The sequence below is a fragment of the Ascaphus truei genome, chromosome 16 (assembly GCF_040206685.1).
Source record: "Ascaphus truei isolate aAscTru1 chromosome 16, aAscTru1.hap1, whole genome shotgun sequence".
In the NCBI taxonomy this organism is placed as follows: Eukaryota; Metazoa; Chordata; class Amphibia; order Anura; family Ascaphidae; genus Ascaphus; species Ascaphus truei.
The window spans coordinates 27,445,780-27,467,914 of NC_134498.1; the positions used below are offsets into that span (position 1 = coordinate 27,445,780).

The 22,135-nt window shown below is 46.2% G+C and overlaps 1 protein-coding gene across 5 annotated transcripts in view; it reads right to left on the reverse strand.

The window, feature by feature from the left end:
* LOC142467326 (connector enhancer of kinase suppressor of ras 2-like) overlaps positions 1-22,135 on the reverse strand; it is a 497,579-nt gene that overhangs the window by 46,030 nt on the left and 429,414 nt on the right. For all 5 annotated transcript variants that reach the window (XR_012788363.1, XM_075572875.1, XM_075572877.1 and 2 more), the window contains exons 15-16: positions 6,388-6,436; positions 185-233 (exon numbers count right to left, since the gene is read on the reverse strand). Coding sequence is in view for 4 of the 5 variants with exons in the window: in XM_075572875.1 (XP_075428990.1) it covers positions 185-233; positions 6,388-6,436 (98 nt within the window). In the remaining variant the exon portion in view is untranslated. The remainder of the gene's footprint in view (positions 1-184; positions 234-6,387; positions 6,437-22,135) is intronic.

Genomic DNA, 22,135 nt, shown 5'->3' on the forward strand with positions numbered 1-22,135 from the left:
TTCTTATCTGCGTCTTATGTCTTGTCTGTAATTATTACATGATGCGGGCGTCCTGCCGTCTATGCATTTTCGATACAACATTGGAAGACGAGATCCTGACACACTAAGTTATTTAAAGAATTATTTGAAAGCGTTAATGTTCCTTAAAGTTTTATAAACCATAACAATATATATATTTTTTTACCTTTTGATCTTTTTTTGGTTTTTACCCTCAAAGATGCGTAATGGAAAGACTATAAAAAGAGAAGGAAAAGAAGCATTAGAAGAAGTTACTGAAAGGTTAGCGAGATTATGCATATTGAAAGTGTATTAATATAAGTACAGTATAATCCGCAATATGTTCAGAAAGTTCATAGATAACATATATGTATAATTTTGAGTTATCTTAATTTAAAAACGTAATTGGAGAGAATATTTTATATCACACCAGTGTAATAGTTTATTTGATTAAGTCTGCTCATATTGTAAATACATTGTGCTATTTAGGAAAAAGATTATGGGCCTTAAGGTGTATTGTGGAGTAACAATGCTGAGTAAATATAGGCCAATATGTTTATGCCAACTATGATCAAATCTAAATAATAACATGACGAACAGGCTAAATTAAGCATTTATCTATTTGCTAGTTTAAACCTAAACAAACATATTTAAAAAGGATACATGTTTCAATATCTTAATTATGGGTAAGTATAGAGTAACAGTGTTACAAACTAACATATTAATGATATTGTAGCTGCACGTGAAGAAGGGACCCATGAGGTCTGTACTCAAACAATATTCAATCTGATGTTGTACATCTAATTACAATGCTTAACTATTGCAAAAGTTTGACTCATTAAACGGAACAATACAGCCACTGTTAATTAGGACTTTACGGTTCAGCAATTTTAACAGATGTAATAAAGCGATAATGTGTGAGCTCCGATTTCCCCTAGTCATCGGCCTACAAGTCCATTCCTCAAACTGACAAGGGCAGGCTACAACGTTTTATGGAGACATTTATCAAGAAGAAGAAGAATGCATGAGCAGAATTTTTCCTGCCGGACCCTACTCTTGTCTAAATAAGTGGGGACATGTGGCTGATTCTTCTAAGTGTTACGTGAGCTATGTTGGATGAAAATGAATGAATATACAGTATGTTCAATTAACATGCACGTGTGATATATTTCAGTCAAGCTGTTCTGAAAATGCAGCCTGCAGGTTTTTGCAAATAAACTTTTTTTTGTTTAAATGATATCACTTTTACAGGTAGGGAAAACTCCAGCATCCTCGTCAAATCTTGCTGGCTAATTAGGACACATCGAACTTTCTCTGGCACCTATCCCTAGTATGAGCCATCTGATCAATCTAGGGCAGGGCTGGCCATCTCCAGTCCTCAAGGGCCACCAACAGGCCAGGTGTTAGGGATATCCCCGCTTCAGCACGGGATGCAGCCAACAAGTCGGAGTCACGCGGGCTAACAGGAAGGGTGCAACGTCCTGTGCTGCAGCTTCCGATTGGCCCGCGTGATGCAGGCAATTTAATTACCAGGAAGTATTGGCTCTACCTTCACCGGTAAGTGTATTGGGGACCTGGGAGTCCTCAGAGCAAATAATAGGGCATATCTTTCAGCTCCAGGCACCCCCATCCTGGTAAATAAAGAGAGGGGGAGGTGGGGGGGGGGGGTTGGGAGAGGGGGGGTGGAAGTGGTGATTTTATTACCAGCAACTTAATGGAGTATTTAAAAAAAAAATGAGACTTTTAGAGCACAAGTAGCAGCTTCACTATTTGCCGCAATAACGCCTGTAAATAAATGTTTGTACATCTTTCCTCTTCTCCGCTTGGCGGATACTTTCACGTGCTGGGGCCTTGAATGGCTGCGACTGAAACATGGCAGGCAAGGATATCCCTACTTGAAAAATGATTCTGTTTTGTATTCTATGCGCTGTATTCACGGGTCCTACTAGCATTATGAAGAAAACAAAACCCTTACAGAATGAATCTTAATATTATCACATTTCATTCATCTAAGCATGCTTATGCCGACGTTTTCTTTCTAATCTATGCAACACATTATATAGGCATCAATTCATGAAACCACAAGGCCTCAGACATCTAGCACAACTAATGAAAATGAAGCGATATCACTAAAGCAATGCTGTTTAAGCTCCAGCTATTTTGTAAATTAAAACTGAGATGTAGCAATAACAATAAATTAATCTGATGTTTGCAATCCACGTAGGCTCCGTATACCCGATGCAGCCATATAACACTGGCATGAAAGGGAAGACGTTGGACATTAATATGAAATACTTACTTTTGGGTAACTAGAGCTCTAATTACACTGAGGCAATGAGACCATTACAGAGAGGTATACGGAGAGCAGGGCATTACAGAGAGGTATACGGAGAGCAGGGCATTACAGAGAGGTATACGGAGAGCAGGGCATTACAGAGAGGTATACGGGGAGCAGGGAATTACAGAGAGGTATATGGGGAGCAGGGCATTACAGAGAGGTATACGGGGAGCAGGGCATTACAGAGAGGTATACGGGGAGCAGGGCATTACAGAGAGGTATACGGGAAGCAAGGCATTACAGAGAGGTATATGGGACGCAAGGCATTACAGAGAGGTATACGTGGAGCAGGGCATTACAGAGAGGTATATGGGAAGCAAGGCATTACAGAGAGGTATACAGGGAGCAGGGCATTACAGAGAGGTATACGGGGAGCAGGGCATTACAGAGAGGTATACGGGGAGCAGGGCATTACAGAGAGGTATACGTGAAGCAGGGCATTACAGAGAGGTATACGGGAAGCAGGGCATTACAGAGAGGTATACGGGGATCAGGGAATTACAGAGAGGTATACGGGAAGCAAGGCATTACAGAGAGGTATACGGGAAGCAAGGCATTACAGAGAGGTATACGGGGAGCAGGGCATTACAGAGAGGTATACGGGGAGCAGGGCATTACAGAGAGGTATACGGGGAGCAGGGCATTACAGAGAGGTATACGGGGAGCAGGGCATTACAGAGAGGTATACGGGGAGCAGGGCATTACAGAGAGGTATACGGGGAGCAGGGCATTACAGAGAGGTATACAGGGAGCAGGGCATTACAGAGAGTTATACGGGGAGCAGGGCATTACAGAGAGTTATACGGAGAGCAGGGTATTACAGAGAGGTATACGGGGAGCAGGGCATTACAGAGAGGTATACGGGGAGCAGGGCATTACAGAGAGGTATATGGGAAGCAAGGCATTACAGAGAGGTATACGGGAAGCAAGGCATTACAGAGAGGTATACGGGGAGCAGGGCATTACAGAGAGTTATACGGCGAGTAGGGCATTACAGAGAGGTATACGGGGAGCAGGGCATTACAGAGAGGTATACGGGGAGCAGGGCATTACAGAGAGTTATACGGGGAGCAGGGCATTACAGAGAGGTATACGGGGAGCAGGGCATTACAGAGAGGTATACGGGGAGCAGGGCATTACAGAGAGGTATACGGGGAGTAGGGCATTACAGAGAGTTATACGGGGAGCAGGGCATTACAGAGAGGTATACGGGGACTAGGGCATTACAGAGAGTTATACGGGGAGTAGGGCATTAGAGAGAGGTATACGGAGAGCAGGGCATTACAGAGAGGTATATGGGGACTAGGGCATTACAGGGAGTTATACGGGGAGTAGGGCATTAGAGAGAGGTATACGGAGAGCAGGGCATTAGAGAGAGGTATACGGAGAGCAGGGCATTAGAGAGAGGTGTACGGGGAGTAGGGCATTAGAGAGAGGTGTACGGGGAGTAGGGCATTAGAGAGAGGTGTACGGGGAGTAGGGCATTAGAGAGAGGTATACAGGGAAAAGTGCAAAGCTACCAAATGTCCTGGTTTACCTTATTTACCTTGTCCTTAATGGATAACCAAAAAGTCAGGATATCCCTGCTTCAGCACAGGTAGCTCAATTAGTGGCTCAGTTGACGACTGATTGAGCCACCCGTGCTGAAGCAGGGATATCCTGCATATTTTACCTGTTGGTGGCCCTTGAGGACTGGAGTTGGCTACCCCTGGTCGATATCATATTAACGCTACAATAACTTGGAGGTTAATATGTGCAGCATTAGCTCTGCGCTAAGAGTACCAAGAACTAGGCTTAACTGGCAATATGACTCCAAAGTGCATTACTGCATCCACAGGCATGAAATACTGTATAACCTCAATCTCTCCACATACATGCTGATCTGTCCTTGTAAGAACATGTTATATCTGCAATAATGCAGGTCTCTTGTTATACAGCGTACATGAGATGCTCTTAATTTAGTTCCCTTTGGCTGAACTTTCACTGAGACTGAACTCCTTTCAGATATAGTGATGCACTGGAGCAGAATAGCACTTAACACATTATTGCAGGTTCGTGGTTTACAATGAAGGGACCGGCATTTGCGAACGGTGACTGATTTCCAGGCGAATCCCACGTACACTGCTAATTTGACAGATTTATAAGAATGAACATTTGCAACCTCCTGCAAATAATGAGATTCTGGTATGGAAACGATTGCAAAGATAAATATAGGATGTGTTGCAAGAAGATGAATCAAAAATACATTATTGAGGAAATGTTTTGCAATTTCTGATTTTAGATTTGAACAAGAAAAAGCATTCTAGCTGGAGGTCGTACAATGTCAGTGCAATGTATATTACCTGGCCAGTGGATGTATTTCTGTTTTCAATCATTTTCTATTATTATTATTATTTTAATTTGAAAAATAGAAATAGAATTTTGAAGAAGAGTTTGACCACCTGCACGTTTCTCAATCTTTTTAGGCTCTCCTTCACAGAATACACATGCAAAGTTATGGATCAGTTATGGAAGTACAGCTCAACCCCCTTTATGACGCTGTGCTTGGGGTCCAAAGAATCACATCGCGTTATAAGCGGGTCGCGTTAGAAATAATGTACAATTGTATGCGTTGTATAATAAAGTATTTAAGATGCCAATAATCATGTTGTAAAGTATTTATAAATATGAAAATTGGGAGCCACGCTTACATCGCGTTATAAGCGGTTTCGCGTTGTAGCGGATCGCGTTGTAGCGAGGTTGAGCTGTAATTGGAATGGGTTTGAAGGTGCAATGGATCTGGCGTGAATTAACTGGAACTGGCATCAGTGTTGGCCTTGGATCTCCAGTAGAGATCTGAGAAAAGTTTGCCCAAGTTCACGGACCAGGCGAACTGTGAGATTTTTCAGCCGTGAAAAAGTTGTGTGACCTTGTCAGGGTTTCGCCGGGCATTTCCGTTTCATTTAGTAAGCTAATTTGCGAAAATGCTTTAAAATCCCTAGATTTGCTTAAGGCTGAGATTATAAATTGGGCACACACAAACATGTTTCGCTCACTCTCTGCCGATATCTCGCTGAACGCGTACTATTCGGGCGACATTCGGAGCCTTTTGAGACGTTGGGGAAGCAAGCGTTGGGCAAGAAATCAAATTTGGGAAACAATTGCTCAAAATGTCACAACTCTATTTTGGTGAGTTTCACACATCTCGAAACACCAGGGAATCTGAACATAATTCTGTATTTACATTTTGTGGCATTTGGGTAGCAATTCGTGTTTTCCAAATGTTACCGATAATGTTTAGCCATATCCAGAAATAGAAATATAGATGTATTTATAACGTATCCATCTACAGTACAGTATATGAGTATTGCTGGCTTATAAGAATTAACTAGCAAAAGTATGTCTAGCCTTATCCAGAAATAGACATACAGATGCATGTACTAGTTATTCATCTATAAAAGTATTGCTGGCTTATAAGAATTAACTAGCAAATATATGTTTTTAGTCTTATCCAGACATAAGAATATAGATGCATTTATAAGTTATCTATCTATAGAAGTATCTCTGGCTTAAAAGAATGAATAAAATAATGCTGGCAAAACTATTAAACTTATATAAATATACATGTTTATCGTATAGTTTAAGTGGGCAGTATTGGCTTACTTTTAATACTTTTCAGAATACTTTTCTTATTACTGTGCAATTTATCCTAAGCATATATATTGGGTATGTGTGTGGGGAGAGGGGGCATTGTCACCAAGCAGCAGCGGGAACTGACCACACTTTATTCTGCTTCAGCAACGTGATTCTGCCTGATTTAGACAACGGGGACTGTCGTCTTAATAGTCAACAATTATTATCATCATCGTCAATATCTCAAGGACTCCAGCTAATACCAAGCAGTGATTATAGAATAAACTGTAAAACACAAATATTTGCTTGCTAGGCAAATGAAACTATTGTTGATGCGCCTCTTGCTTTATAATGGGGGGGCGTGCCTTGGCAGAGGCGAGACTGCATTCAAATCTCTTCATTTTAGTAAATATCACCAGAGGTTTATTTCTTAACCGTACCTTCCTCATGGATGTGGTTCCTTGTCGGTCAACAGCAGTACTGGCGTACCTTCAATATAAAGCAGATATCATCAAATACTATTGTACCAAGAGCACACAGTGAACACACACCTACAGTAAAGTACACATTCTCCTATACAAACATCATAAATAAGCACAAAACAGAACCCGAAGTCGAGAGAAATTGTTGTTTGTAAAGTCTGTTTCATGTCTTCAATTTAGTTTTTCAGGTGAATGATGTTCTCCAGTGATTCCCAACAGGGCATTCAGGGACCCCTAGAGGTTTGTGAGGTGTCTCCAAGAGGGTTCACCCAAATCTGTACTGGCGGTTCCCAGGCAGTATTGTGGGGTTCCTGAGCCCGTGTGGGGGCTGCACACTTAGTAAGGCCCCATACCTCACCATAGAGTGGGGGGGGGGGATCGCTGACAATTACAGCATGGGCTTCCAAAGTCTCTCCACCACATTGCTTTGCATCCACAGCAGCAAGGCATTGTGGGGCGTAACTTTGGAAGCTCCTGCAGTGATTGACCGTTATAACCCCCCATGCTGCCTGCACACACTGAAGGGCAGTTTGGGGCCCTTTTAAGCGTGCGTTCAGCCCACAAGCTCAGGTACTGCCTGGGATCGGATGAGTAGGCAATACGATTTAGTAATTAGGGGTTCAAGGAACAAATATTTTCTAGTGGGGGGAAAGGGGTGAGCACAATGTAAAAAAGGTTGGGAACCGCTGATTCAGTATTCTCACAAAAACTAATGTTGCTACATTTTATAAATACAACATGTACCTCTAATGCAGTGATTCCCAACCTTTTTAGAGTCTAATGAATGTTAACCCAGCCCATGCTTGGTACAGATGGTTGCTTTGACTCAATGAAGTAAGTTTTTTTTTTACCGGTTATTCTCTGTGTTAATGTTTTATTTACGTACCATACAGAACCCTCAGTAATGATGTGTCTTATGAACCAAAATGAACCTACATGGTCTTACTGTCTATTAAAAAAAAAACAAAAAAACAAGCAGACAAAAAGGTACTGAAATGAAAACACAGGGGGTCATGTATCAAGGCAATTTTAGAGCTACATTTCTACAAAAAGGGGCCCATTTATATTGCATCTGTGTGTCAGTTTATCAAGGTTGTTTGCTCCAATTTTGCCTTGTGTGCCATCTTCCAATTAGAGAGCAGTTATTCTGCGACTGTGTCGTCGTCTTCTTTTGTTCCTTATTGGATGTCAATAACAATGCCAGGTCCCAGATACCATTATTATTATCGTTTTATTTAGGCTGTGTGTGTATTGCAGACTTGGATACATTTCAGGTATCCAAGGACAGGCCTAGCAACCACCAGAGAGTGTCAGCCTGAGAGAAGGATACTGATTGGTGATCACTACTTTTGGATGAACCAATCAGTATTCAACCTGTCCTGATATGGGACAGGGTTTCAACCCCCAATCTCAGGTTATAAATTCTGGCACTCTCCTAAATTGAGAAGAGTCTGGAGTGTGATCCTGGTTGATCCTTTCTCTGCCACTTGTGGAGCGAGGAGCCTCTTCCTCCCATCCCACCAGGGGATGGGAGGAAAGTGTAACAGGCCTGAAAAGCGCCAAATGCCTGAGTCAGGGCTCTGACCATCATGATAAACAAGGGACAAAGGGGATACCTCTGTGCTTGCTGTAATATTACCATTTGCCTGCAATAAAGCCAGTTGTATCAGAAACAGTGTGATTACTGTCTGCTGCTGTGAAGAAAGATCAAGGTGTCAGCATGGCTCATCCCCTGTCCCTGCACAGAATCTGTGCTGACTGGAGGCGCTGCACTATGAGGAATAAAGGTAACCTGCACCCCTGTCCTGGCTCTCCCCACACCTTCGCGGAGCCCTCAGCCCTCATGTTTACTCCAGGTACACAGCACCAACACACCTAGAAGTAGCTGGAGAAAGCATACCCACCCCAATCTCACTTGGGGTGGGGGTAAAAGGGCTACATTTATATTATATTATTTGTTATTTATATGATTACCACGTGTATTACTACTGTGAAGCGCTATGTAAATTAATGGCGCTGTACAAATAAAGACATACAATACAATATATGTTATGCATTATTTTATTTATACAGCACCAATGGTGTACCCAGCACTTTACAAAATGACAATACAAGGTAAATAAAGTACAAACAATGGGGATAAGTGCGACAAGTAAATTACAACATAAGGCAACAGGAGGCCCTGCCCCAAAGAGCTAAAAACCTTATTAGATTGCAAGCTCTCCTGGACTGGAACTCATTGTGTCTAAAAAATGCTATGCAGACTATATATATTTTTTTTAAGTATCTTTTTATTAGGGTGTTTACAGATACATTTCAAAATATTACATTGTAGCATATTGTATTTACATGTACATAGGTTATCGTATAATGTTACATAGTTCAATACATATTTGCTATACCCATTTTTTTTTTCTTTTTTCGAACTTATAACTGGTCTTGATCTAATATCTCGACCATTTAAAACCAGAGACATAACATGAAACACAGACAGAGCTCAGTGCACATCCAGTGAAACTTATACACAAGCAATATGAGCTTGTGGGTGTCCTGTATGTTTTGCAATCTCGACCATTTAACTTAAAACCTTGTATCATAGCTTGCTTGTGACTCCCATTCTTTCTTTTAGTTATCGTATTTGTTTAGACTAGGCCCTTTGTTTTTACTCTGTTCTGTCATGTTGTTATGTTATTTTGTGATGCCGGACGTTCTCCTTATTTTATATTGCCTTTATCCGGTTTTTCGTCCAGTTTAGTTTACCATCTTATCTTGGGTGTCATCTGAATTTATTCTGTTCTAGCTGGGGAAAAGAGTTTATAATCATCCCCCATTTTCGATCAAATTTGATGCAGACTATATGAAAAAAAGACCTTGTTATTAGAAGGCAATGTAAGAAAACAACAAATACAGGACTATTATTAGAACAAATACAGGACTATTATTAGAACAGATGAGCATCATTATTAACATCCTTCGGCTTCATATGTCAGGCTCCGAAAAGTAGATTCTATTTTCAAGGAAAGCAAATCTCAACTGAAATGAAATTGTTGTTTTTGCATCAGCGTGGCCCAGTGAGTTGCACGATCGGCAGCACCTCATCACATCCCTGACAGGCTATATTATCTGCAAATGCAGCGCTGGCTGAGAATTGTAAACAGTCGATGCTGGGAGAAATAAAATGCAGCCTTCACGTTTATGCCCAGAGATGTATTATCCCCTTTGCAAGAGCAACAGTTCCCGGAGGAAGCTGGGATTTTACTTCACGTTTGATGACAAGATACATGAATGATTTAAAGGGCCAATCCAAGTGGTTTTAAATAAAAATGTATTCACACTTCTTTAATCCTGTGTACATTTTTTTTATAAATAAAGGGGTCACGAACTGAACCCCATTAATTTCAGCTCTAGTGACCCACTGCGGCTTTAAAGTTTAAAGCTCCCGCGTCACATGGGCCAATAGGAAGCTGAACCTGATGATGTCACAACTTCTTATTGGCCCGCAGGACATGGGAGCCTTGAAACTCCCCATAATGTGAACCCTGGTAGCTGAGCGGAGAGGTTACCGGCACCCCCTACGGAGGCAAGTATCTCCGGAAGCAGGAGGTCCCCGGAGCTCAGTCAACGACTGAGCCACCTGTGCTGAAGCAGGGATTTCCTGCAAACCTGAGCTGTTGGTGGCCCTTGAGGACTGGAGTTGGCCACTCCTGATTTAGAAGCTTACTCAATATTTACCGAAGTGGACGATTTCGCTGTTTTTCATCGAAATGACTCGGTAAAGTCACTGTGGCATTTCAGCTGCAAACGCCCCAACCAGGTGTGTCCCTGTTTTGGAACGGTGAAACTTTGATGAAGAACCCCCATTGATGTACACATTTAGATTTCACAGTATCTTTATAAATAGGAGTTACTCATTCCCTCATTAGGTCTAATGAACGTTTTCACCCCTCTCCACAAACAAGCCTAATGTTTCCCTGCAGGCTTTATCCTTTTGATATGTGAAACCCAATTACAGTAAAGTCTCTGCTTGTCAGATATTCCTCCGGAGAAACTGTGTGACCTTTATATCTCCAGTGGGTATCTCTGTGCACGATTATCATTATCTGTGAATTAATGACTGTGTTTACACAGGGCTGGCATGTAATACAGAACTATGTTCTCAACATGGGTTACTAACATGTAACATGATGCAGACCACTCTTTTAAATGAGAATACCGCTGTCACAAAATGCGCTCTTATTTAAACATCCGACTAAATGATTTAATCGCCGGACACTTAATTCACTGCTGTAGGAATTTAGACTGCCAGCGTAATGAAGGCCCATATTACCTAAGTAGTGCTATGTCCCTAAACATTTATAAGAAACTAACCCTTCTCCAAACCATTAAGTATGATTTGGTTTACTTAGTATATTCTTACAGATACATCATTGCCTTTCGTTAATGTTACGCTTTATTGCATTCCAATGTAGAATACGTCAAAACAAATGTAGCCATATAACGCCGTTGGATTTTCATTCTAGCATTCTTGAATTGGTTTAGTTATATAATGTTATAGTATGTAACTTGCCTACGGGAAACCTTGCAATTCCTGAAGCAAAACAGAGAGAGGACTTTTTCATTGAGAAGTGCTGATTTCTATCTGTGAGATTCCCTGAAAGCCTATTGGCGATGTGTGATCCTGCTGACATTCAATTTGACCTACGGTTTGCTTAAACTTTCCAAAATATTCAAGAAACCCGAACATATGTTCTCTGGGAACAGGCCAAATAGTACAAAAATTCACTATTTCATGTAATTAAAGCGGCAAAATCAAGTTCTGAAGGAACGTTTGGTCAGAACGCTGTATACGCGCCTGCAGCCACTACACCCTGTCAGTATTGTTTGGGAGAGGAAGGGTGCAGGGTAGCTAGCTGAGTGCAGGCAGGAAGCAAGAGAATTGGTGTTATTTGATTTTATTACTTTTGAATTAAGAGGCTATTTGGCGGGACAGGGAGGAGTCCGCGCCTCCTGGAAACTGATGGGTGTTTTTTCTAGCTCTGAAGGCTCAGTTTGCGCACGGGGACAACAGCCTCGGACACAGTATATGTACCAGTTGCTTTTGCTGATACGCCTAGTTGCAGTAGAAGTACTGTGACCACAGCGCCTGTGTGCGAGCCTGCTGCTTCTGCTGCTATCCAGCCTCTTTTAGGGAAACAGGTTGTGGCTGAGTTGAGGTTGTAAGAGGTAATTATTCCTTCAACCTCACTCTTTGTGAGTAGTTCTGTGTTAAAAGAAGTAGATTAGTATGAGGATTTGTTGGTTTCTACTTTGTTGAGACTGAGATTTTGCTTGGACCACCTTTGTTCACGGCAGTCTCTTCTATGTCATCATCCTTAACTGATTGTCACGGTTGTGCTCGCCACAAACTCGGGTCGGACCGCGTGGCTGAGGTAGGGTTGTAAAAGCACCGACCTTAAACCTCGCAGGCTGATCCGGATTGCGCAGTTCATAGTCGTACGTAGCAGGGTCAGGATTGGAGAAGACCGCATCGTCGTTGTACAAGTCAGGGTCAGGACTGGAGACGTCAGGATAAACATTGTCCAAGCAGGAGTTCGGCAACAGGGAGTCAGGAAAACCCCGCTTCGGCTTATGAGCGCGGGGGTGGCCTCTGCGCGTGCGGCGACCATGGCCCATGGTACTGGTCTCAGGAGGTGGAAGACAGACCAGTTTACACACCGCCTAGCTGCACGGTTAAACCAGTGCTACAGCGCAAGAGTCCTGAGCGGGCTAGGGAATCCTCTGTAGCAGCGCAGGAACCAGGACACGGCCTCTCTAGATTAGGGAAAGAGTAGACCCCAGGAACCAGGAAGCTGTAGATAAACAGGGAAACCTCCGCTTCAGTGCAGGAATCCAGGAGACTGAAGGGCGCAGGGGCGAAACCTCCGCTTCAGTGCAGGAATCCAGGAGGCTGAAGGACGCAGGGACGAAACCTCTGCTTCAGCACAGGAAAACAGGAAGCTGAAGGACGCAAGGGAAACCTCCGCCTCAGCACAGGAGAACAAGCAAGAGCTTGTGGCAGAACAGTAGGTGACATCCGGTAAGGGCTATGCTCGGCAAGGAGCATTATGGGAAAGCAGTACTTAAAGGCCAGCGGGCCAATCCCCAGCGGGGGTGTGAAGGTACTGCTCCAATGAGTGAATGCAAGTCTAGGTTGCATGATAGGCTGCACAGCTGCAGTAGATACCAGAGGGAGTGTGTATAGCTTTGGTGAGTGAATCTAGGCTGCAGCAAACATCAGGAGAGCTGTTCCAGAACTGCACCGGTCTGCAAGGTAAGGCGACCAGTAAACCGCGGAGCGGATTCCTGACACTGATTCTGTCTCAGTAGTGTCAGTGAGTGTTATTGCTTCCTCTGCCCAAGCACATTTGTTGTTTGGACATGGTGGAGACAGGGATGCTGAACAGGACCTTGTTCTAGCCTATGGATGGAACCCCATTACCGGGTTTGAATCGCTGTCCTTGTCTCTAGTATCAGCTGCACCACCTGACGCTGCTACGTGCAGGACCTCTGCTGCAGCTCTTTCTACTCTAGCTTGGGCTGAGAAACCACTAGCAAGTGGTGGTGATGTGGTGGAAATTCTGGGGGCACTGCATGAAGGAGAAATTGGTGGAATAGCAGTTGGGAGTACTTCTGGCAATGACTTGACTGCTGGATGCCCGACTTAGGTGTATCCGTTGTTCCGGGAGAAGGTAGGGTGACATTGGTGGTAATGGTGGCTCTTCTAGTAAGCTTAGTAAGGAGTGTCCTGGGTAATAGTAGGTGGGAAAGGGCAGTGATTCTTCTCCCAGATGTCACGGCGGTAAGCATCAATGTGGTATTCCAGTTTATAAACACATTGTGTAATGCTCAGCATATAAGCAAAGGTCTTCAATAAAGATGAATAATGTCCTTTAGAGGGAATATCCTTTAGGTTTCAATATATGAGGCAATCTCTTATATACTGCACCGACACACTTTATTCGAGCAAATACCCGGTATGTACCTGGCAGATACCTGGAATGCGCCACTCCTCACCTCTGACAAGCCCCGTTGCATTTGCCTTCCCAGCCTGGGTTCATGCCTGGCTGATGGGCGGCTGATCTGTTAAATGATAATGATTAGGATTTAATAGGCTGCAATGCTTCGCGTGTCTACCAGATGGCATAAATTCATGAATTGTAATGCAGTATATATATATATACTGTGCAGTATTGCAGCCAGCGGGAATAAAATGCTTCAATCCCTGCTTGGAAAATAACTCAATGCACTCGGGCAGAAAACAGTCACAAACCTCAATACACCCGGGTATACCCGAATTCGTGGGACTAGCCAAGCTCGAATAAAGTGTGTCGCCAGTGTAACCAATCAACTGGTAGTAACCCACTTGCACTGTAGTGAGGTACAGTATACCCACAAATTGTGTCTAGACACATATATGTATCAATATAGTGTGATGAGAGGTAAAAGAGATACTTTACAAGGACTCACATGAAGTGCAGCATCCTTGGGTGGTGATCCACATCCTCAGGTACAGGGGTGCTGAAGTCTTGAGAAACAGGAACAAGAGTAGCCAGAAAACAAAGCACTACTTCCCAGATAGGTGATTAAAAAAGGCAAAAGGAGAGCATTCCCATGTAGAAAAATGAAGCTAATTTATTAGCAACATGGATCCAAACAGCATACACAGACAATAATGCCCCCATCTACGCATTTAGAGTGTTAGCTCTTTATCAATGTGTTAGTAAGGAGTGTCCTGGGTAATAGTAGGTGGGAAAGGGCAGTGGTTCTTCTCCCAGATGTCACGGCGGTAAGCATCAATCTGGTATTCCATCCTGTTTCCTGAGCATGCAGGAATCACATAGGCATGGTCATGTACCCAGAGAAACCATCTCCCTGGTGTGGGAATTCTATGAATGGCAAAGTGAGCAACTCTGTGGGGGTCTACTGCCTTCTATGTTATGCAGCACCAGTGAGAAGGGGCAGGAGTAGGTGCCACCTGGGGACAACTTCGCTGCAACACCATACGCAGTTCCATCACTGTGATGTCTGGGAGAGGTGCTGTTCGCAATCCTCTGCATCCGAATCTTCCTCCAGATTTGAGGAATCCCCTTTGGCTCACAGTAGGAGAGTAACCACTACCACCTTGAAGGAGGAAGCCACTCATGTTCACCAAGACAACACACCAGGCCCAGGCGGGCTCCACTGTCCGCTGTCCCCGGACACGCTCTAAGAGTTCTGCTCCTAGGAAGAGTACTGTGGGTAGTATCTTGGGTGCATCTCCTGGACCAATTACCCTGCCTGCGGATCCTGTTTCTCCCCCCTCATGCTCACCACCACTAATACCTTACAGGTAATGAGGCCAGGGAGTGAATATACTTTGTATCTGTTTGCGTCTGCTGCTTCCTCCGTGGCCTCTGCCTGGGACGTGGTTTGCACACTGCTGCTTCCTCCGTGGCCTCTGCCTGGGACGTGGTTTGCACACTGCTGCTTCCTCCGTGGCCTCTGCCTGGGACGTGGTTTGCACACTGCTGCTTCCTCCGTGGCCTCTGCCTGGGACGTGGTTTGCACAGTGCTGCTTCGGCTGTTGTGCAGTATTACTGTTACTCAGCCTCTTCTCTTCTGAGTTTTTTTTTCTTTTTTGTATTTTTTTTTTTGTCATTTAATTATTATTATTATTTTTTTTTTAAAGCAGTTTTGCAAGAAGTGCTGTTGATATTTTTAGTTCAAGGCTATTGGGTTTATAATAGCTATGGCCAAGTTTTAGCTTTGTGACACTGACAACAAGGGACAAGTGGCATAAGATATACACAGCAGCACAAGCAGTGGGTCCTTTTTGGGGAGTGGGTTCAGGGCCGCCAACAGCGGGGGAGAAAGGGTACTGGCGTCCCGGGTCCCGTGGGTCAGGCTGCCGGGCCCCTGCGCAGCCGGGCGCCAGTTAATTAGATTTTAAAAAAAAGTTTTTAAAAAATGGCGGCCATTCCCCTGTGGTCCCGGCGCGCATGCGCAGGGCCCGCTCCCCCCCGCTCCCAATGTGGGACGGAGGGGGAAGTACCAGCTCCTCCTGCGGCCTGCTTTCCCCCGCTTCCCCCCGCGGCCAGCTTCCGCGCTCCCCCGCGGCCAGATTCCCGAGCTCCCCCCGAGCCCACCTTCCGTGGCTCCCCCCGAGCCCCCCCCCCCGAGCCCACCTCCTGCTCCCCCAAGCCCACTTCCCCTCCCGGGCAGCTGCAGCGGGGATATCGGGGGCAGGAGAGGAAAGAGTCTGGCGGCAACCTGCACCCACCCGGTCAAGGTAAGTCACTGTCACCCACCCAGTCACTGTTACCCAGTCACTGTCACCCACCCAGTCACTGTCACCCAGTCACTGTCACCCAGTCAGTCTCCCACCCACCCAGTCACTTTCACCCACCTGGTCACTATTTCCCAGTCACTGTCACCCAGTCACTGTCACCCAGTCAGTCTCCCACCCACCCAGTCACTCTCACCCACCTAGTCACTATTTCCCAGTCACTGTCACCCACCCAGTCAGTGTCAAGCCACTGTCCCCCACCCACCCAGCCACTGTCACCCACCCAGTCACTGTCACCCAGTCACTGTCTCCCACCCACCCAGTCACTATCTCCCACCCACCCAGTCATTATCTCCCACTCACCTAGTCACTATCTCCCACTCACCCAGTCAGTGTCATCCACTCACTCAGTCACTGTCATCCACCCACCCAGTCAGTGTCATCCACTCACCCAGTCACTGTCATCCACCCACCCAGTCACTGTCATTCACCCAGTCATTGTCATTCACCCACCCACCCAGTCACTGTCATTCACCCACCCACCCAGTCTCTGTCATTCACCCACCCACCCACTGTCATTCACTCACCCACCCAACCACTGTCATTCACCCAATCCCACTGTCATTCAACTGTCATTCACCCACCCACCAACCGTCACTCACCCTACTGTCATTCAAAACTGTCATTCACCCACCCACCCACTGTCATTCACCCACTGTCATTCACCCACCCACCCACCCACCCACTGTCATTCACCCACCCACCCACCCACCCACTGTCATTCACCCACCCACTGTCATTCACCCAACCACTGTCATTCACCCACCCACTGTCATTCACCCACCCACTGTCATTCAACCCACTGTCATTCACCCACCCACCCACCCACTGTCATTCACCCACCCACTGTCATTCACCCATCCACCCACCCACTGTCATTCACCCACCCACTGTCATTCACCCAGCCACCCACCCACTGTCATTCACCCACCCACTGTCATTCACCCACCCACCCACCATCATTCACCCACCCACCCACTGTCATTCAACCCACTGTCATTCACCCACCCTCCCACTGTCATTCACCCACCCACCCACCCACTGTCATTCACCCAAACTGTCATTCACCCAACTGTCATTCACCCACCCAACTGTCATTCACCCACCCAACTGTCATTCACCCACCCACCCACTGTCATTCAACTGTCATTCACCCAACTGTCATTCACCCAACTCACTGTCATTCACCCACCCACGCACCCACTGTCATTCACCCACCCACCCACCCACTGTCATTTACCCAAACACCCACCCACTGTCATTCACCCAAACACCCACCCACCCACTGTCATTCAACTGTCATTCACCCACCCACCCACTGTCATTCACCCAACCCACTGTCATTCAACCCACTGTCATTCACCCACCCACCCACTGTCATTCAAAACTGTCATTCACCCAACTGTCATTCACCCACCCAACTGTCATTCACCCACCCACCCACCCACTGTCATTCGCCCACCCACCCACCCACCCACTGTCATTCACCCACCCACCCACTGTCATTCACCCACCCACCCACCCACTGTCATTCACCCACCCACCCACTGTCATTCACCCACCCACCCACTGTCATTCAACTGTCATTCACCCACGCACCCATCCACTGTCATTCACCCACCCACTGTCATTCACCCACCCACCCACTGTCATTCACCCACCCACCCACTGTCATTCACCCACTCACCCACCCACTGTCCTTCACCCACCCACCCACCCACCCACCCACCCACCCACTGTCATTCACCCACCCACCCACCCACTGTCATTCACCCACCCACCCACCCACTGTCATTCACCCACCCACTGTCATTCACCCACCCACCCACCCACCCACTGTCATTCACCCACCCACCCACTGTCATTCACCCACCCACTGTCATTCAACTGTCATTCACCCACCCAACCACCCACTGTCATTCACCCACCCACCCACTGTCATTCACCCACCCACCGTCATTCACCCACCCAACTGTCATTCACCCACCCACTGTCATTCACCCACCCACCGTCATTCAACTGTCATTCACCCACCCACCCACCCACCCACTGTCATTCACCCACCCACCCACTGTCATTCAAACTGTCATTCACCCACCCACCCACTGTCATTCACCCACCCACCCACCCACTCTCATTCACCCACCCACCCACTCTCATTCACCCACCCACCCACTGTCATTCACCCACCCAATCCCCTGTCATTCACCCACCCACCCACCAAACCACCCACTGTCATTCACACACCCACCCACCCACTGTCATTCAACCACCCTCCCACCCACTGTCATTCACCCACCCTCCCACCCACTGTCATTCACCCACCCACTGTCATTCACCCACCCACCCACTGTCATTCACCCACCCACCCACTGTCATTCACCCACCCACCCACTGTCATTCAACTGTCATTCACCCACCCACCCACTGTCATTCAACTGTCATTCACCCACCCACTGTCATTCACCCAACCCACCCACTGTCATTCACCCACCCACCCACCAACTGTCATTCACCCACCCACCCACTGTCATTTACCCACCCACCCACCAACTGTCATTCACCCACCCACCCACTGTCATTCACCCACCCACCCACTGTCATTCACCCACCCACCCACCCACCGTCATTCACCCACCCACCCACCCACCGTCATTCAACCGTCATTCACCCACCCACCCACCGTCATTCACCCACCCACCCACTGTCATTCACCCACCCACCGTCATTCACCCCACCCACCGTCAATCAACCTACCCACCCACCTTCATTCACCCACCCACCTTCATTCACCCACCCACCCACCGTCATTCACCCACCCACCCACCGTCATTCACCCACCCAACTGTCATTTTACTGTCATCCACCCACCCACTCAGCCACCCAGGCAGGCAGTCACATGTCTTTTGTTGAAAATATAAAAATAAATAGGTTGTATTGTAATGTTTTTTTCTGTATCACAATAAGAAAACAGTTAAGTAACAGTTGCGCGCTAAAAGATATTTTTTCGTGGTAGGTGCGTTATGGGTTCGGGGGGGGCGGGGGTAATGCAATGGGTTCGGGGGGGGGGGGGAGGCCCTGCTCCTTTCATTTGTCCCGGGCCCCATGATTTCTGTTGGCGGCCCTGAGTGGGTATGGGGGAGTAGTAATTACACTGTTACTTTACATCATATATGCTGATGCTGAATAATGTCCCTCTCTTCCAGTTAGTACAAGTGTAGAATATTTGTGTCATAGAAAACGTCATGTACAGCTGCAGGATCTAGGAAAAAAATAAATACTAAACACAATAGAAGCTGTGACTAGCTTCACATGAACAAGAAGGTTTGCAAATAATGCACCTACCATATGGAGAACCCAATGGTTTGCTAAATGGCATGCATACAATAACGAGGTCTGCTGCGGCACAGATGTACATCTCCGCTATGGCCTAAAGCAGGGGTGGGGAACCTTTTTTCTGCCAAGGGCCATTTAGATATTTATAACATCGTTCGCGGGCCATACAGACACAGACAGGCAGGTACACAGGCAGACATACAGGCACACAGATCCCCCCCCCCTACTTCTGGTAGTTGCTGCGGCTGCTGGGGGGATCGTGTAGGGCGGCTGCTGGGGTAAGTGCGGGGGGAACTGCTGGGACTGCTGCGGGGGGAGTGCGGGGGGAAGTACGGTGGCTGCTGGGGGCAGTACGGTGGCTGCTGGGGCTAGTACAGTGGCTGCTGGGGATCGTGTAGGGCTGCCGGCGCCTCACACCACCTCCCGATCGGGCGCGTGGCGGCCGTTTTTTTTTTAATTACCGTGACCCCGGTTATAGCAGCTGCCTTAGCAGGGCCAGACCAAATGATTTCGGGGGCCTTATACGGCCCTCGGGCCTGACGTTCCCCACCCCTGGCCTAAAGCCTGATGCAGCCATGGCTGAGTCCTGGGTTCCACCACCCCCTGCTCCCCTCCCCCACTTCATAACTTGCCGGGACCCATTTCCCCCTCAATAGCGGAGATTTTCTTCCCTCTCCAGCAGGACTGTGCACTCCTGAAGAGGATGATGGGGTGACGCATGACGAGACGCATTGGAGACCGAAACCGATGATGTCACGGCTTCCTATTGGCTCGCGGGAGCTTTGAAACTCCGCCATTACATGAACCCAGCTAGCCGAGCGGAGTGGCTACCGGCACCTCCTACGGAGGCACGTATCTATGGAAGCAGGGGGTCCCGGTGCTGAAATTGATGGGGTTCAGCTCCGGCGACCCCCTGCTTCAATCCTATGTTTAAAAAAAATGTTTGCAAAACAATTTGCTCGTATGGATTGCTGCTTTAAAGCCTACGGAGTAGCTGATGCTAAAATAATCTGACTCCAAAATCTGTGAGACGCAGAACCCCAGAGTTGAGAGGTATAATGTAATCAACATAAGTGTGAATATTATGGTTTCCATACAATAGTTTTTGACACCACAATAGACAATTCCCCAAATGTACCCCTTAAGTCACAATGTAATGTATGAAGTCAAGTTTAAAGAGTTGTTGCCCTAGAAACATAACTACTGTATGTTCAGGAGGGGGGGGGGGATTTACTTAAAGGGCTGTCAGTGTATTTTCCACTTCTGATGTGAAAGATTAAGTAGGTGTCATCTGGTTACTGTAATGGATATAATAGATGTGGATGCAATTTGTAGGTATATGAAGGGGGTGGAATGATAGAAGGGGGGTGGAATGATAGAAGGGGGTGGAGGTTGTGGAACCCATGCTGTCAGTGACTCATTAATTCCCATGTAGAAGAGTGTCTCTTGTGATCTCTTGCACAATGCACAGTATGCCGCTGGATGCGATACATTTTCATTGGGTTCTTGTAGAGATGTGAGAAAAGTGTCTGGCTACGTTTGCAGTTGTACCTACAGATGTAGCCATTGTTGTCGCACAGTAACGCGTTACCGTTGCTGCGCGTTTCAACGCCTAGTCATGTGATTCCATGCAACAGAGCCGCGAGATTTCGTGTGCTACGGTAAAGTTGTTTAGGGAGAACATCAATCATTTGCAATGTGAATCAATAGGTACTGCTATTGGGAAATTGCAAATACATTGAACTTTTTTTTGATTGGTAAATGTCTGTGTATGTATATTTTTATATAGCGCCAACTGTGTACTTAGCACTTTACAAAGACAACACAATACAGGGAATTATAATACAATGAGTGTAGCAAAGTCAGACAATAGGAAAGGAAACCCCTGCCCTGAAGAGCTTACAATCTAAGTGGTATGTTGGTTGACTTACAGAGACAGCAGGTGAGGGAATAAGTGCAGTAGATGGCAGTGCTTGGCCACAATGGTTGGAAGGAGTGACTGTGGGTGTGGGACAGAAGCCATGAGTCCAGCTATTGGGATGCTTCATTTAAGAGGTGAGCTTTCAGGTTTGTCTTGAAGGTGGGAGAGAAGGTGCTTGGTGTATAGTGAGTTTGAAGGAGTTGCACAGGTGCGGGGCATTGAGGGGAAAGGGTTTAAGGCGAGAGAGAGAGCAGTAGAGGTGAAAGGATGGAAAGGAGACAGTTATGGGTAGAGGGCAGGAGACGATTAGCTTATAGTGCTGGCGATGCGACCGATGACGTCAGCCGTCGCCACCCGGGAAAAGTGTAATTTGTTTTTTAGCGATGGTCGCCAGTGTCGTCACTAAAGGGGGCGGGCCGCGCAATTTGATTGGTTTAGAGACAGTCACATGTGGTGACTGTCTCTCTAAAAAATCAAATAGACCTGGCTACCAATTTTCCAGATGCGACGTTGCTCCGTCGCACTTACTATAAGCGCTGGCGACGGAGTCAATTGTTTTGTTTTCGAACGTCGCCATCGCAGGCACTATAAGCGCAGCCTAGGGCACAGTGAGAGATCGAAGGTGATATGTAGGGAGGAGAAGATGAGTAGAGAGCCTTAAAGGTAAGGCTAATATAATTAATATCATTATCAGGTACTAGCGGAATGCATATTAAAACGAAATCTGAAAAGGTGTTTCTAGCACGTGTCTTGAAACCCAATTTGCCTCTGTTACAATGTAATTTCAGTGGTGGTTTTAAAACGTCTGCTAAAATAAATCCATTGTGCATCGACATCTCTATCACTACTAAATTATAAATTAGGCTTTCCACTTGCCTTCCTCCAAAACGCTGAGTTAATATTAGCACTGCAGGGCTTTTGCAGGAGTACAAATGTTTAATACACATGAATCTGTCAATGTTTCTGCTTTCACACAGCAGACCGGAAAGATATCTAAAAAACGACTGAAAAACAAGATGCAAAATGATACCATCTTGCCGTTTTAGGGCAACAATATCCCCTGGACAGTTTAATTTGAATTTATT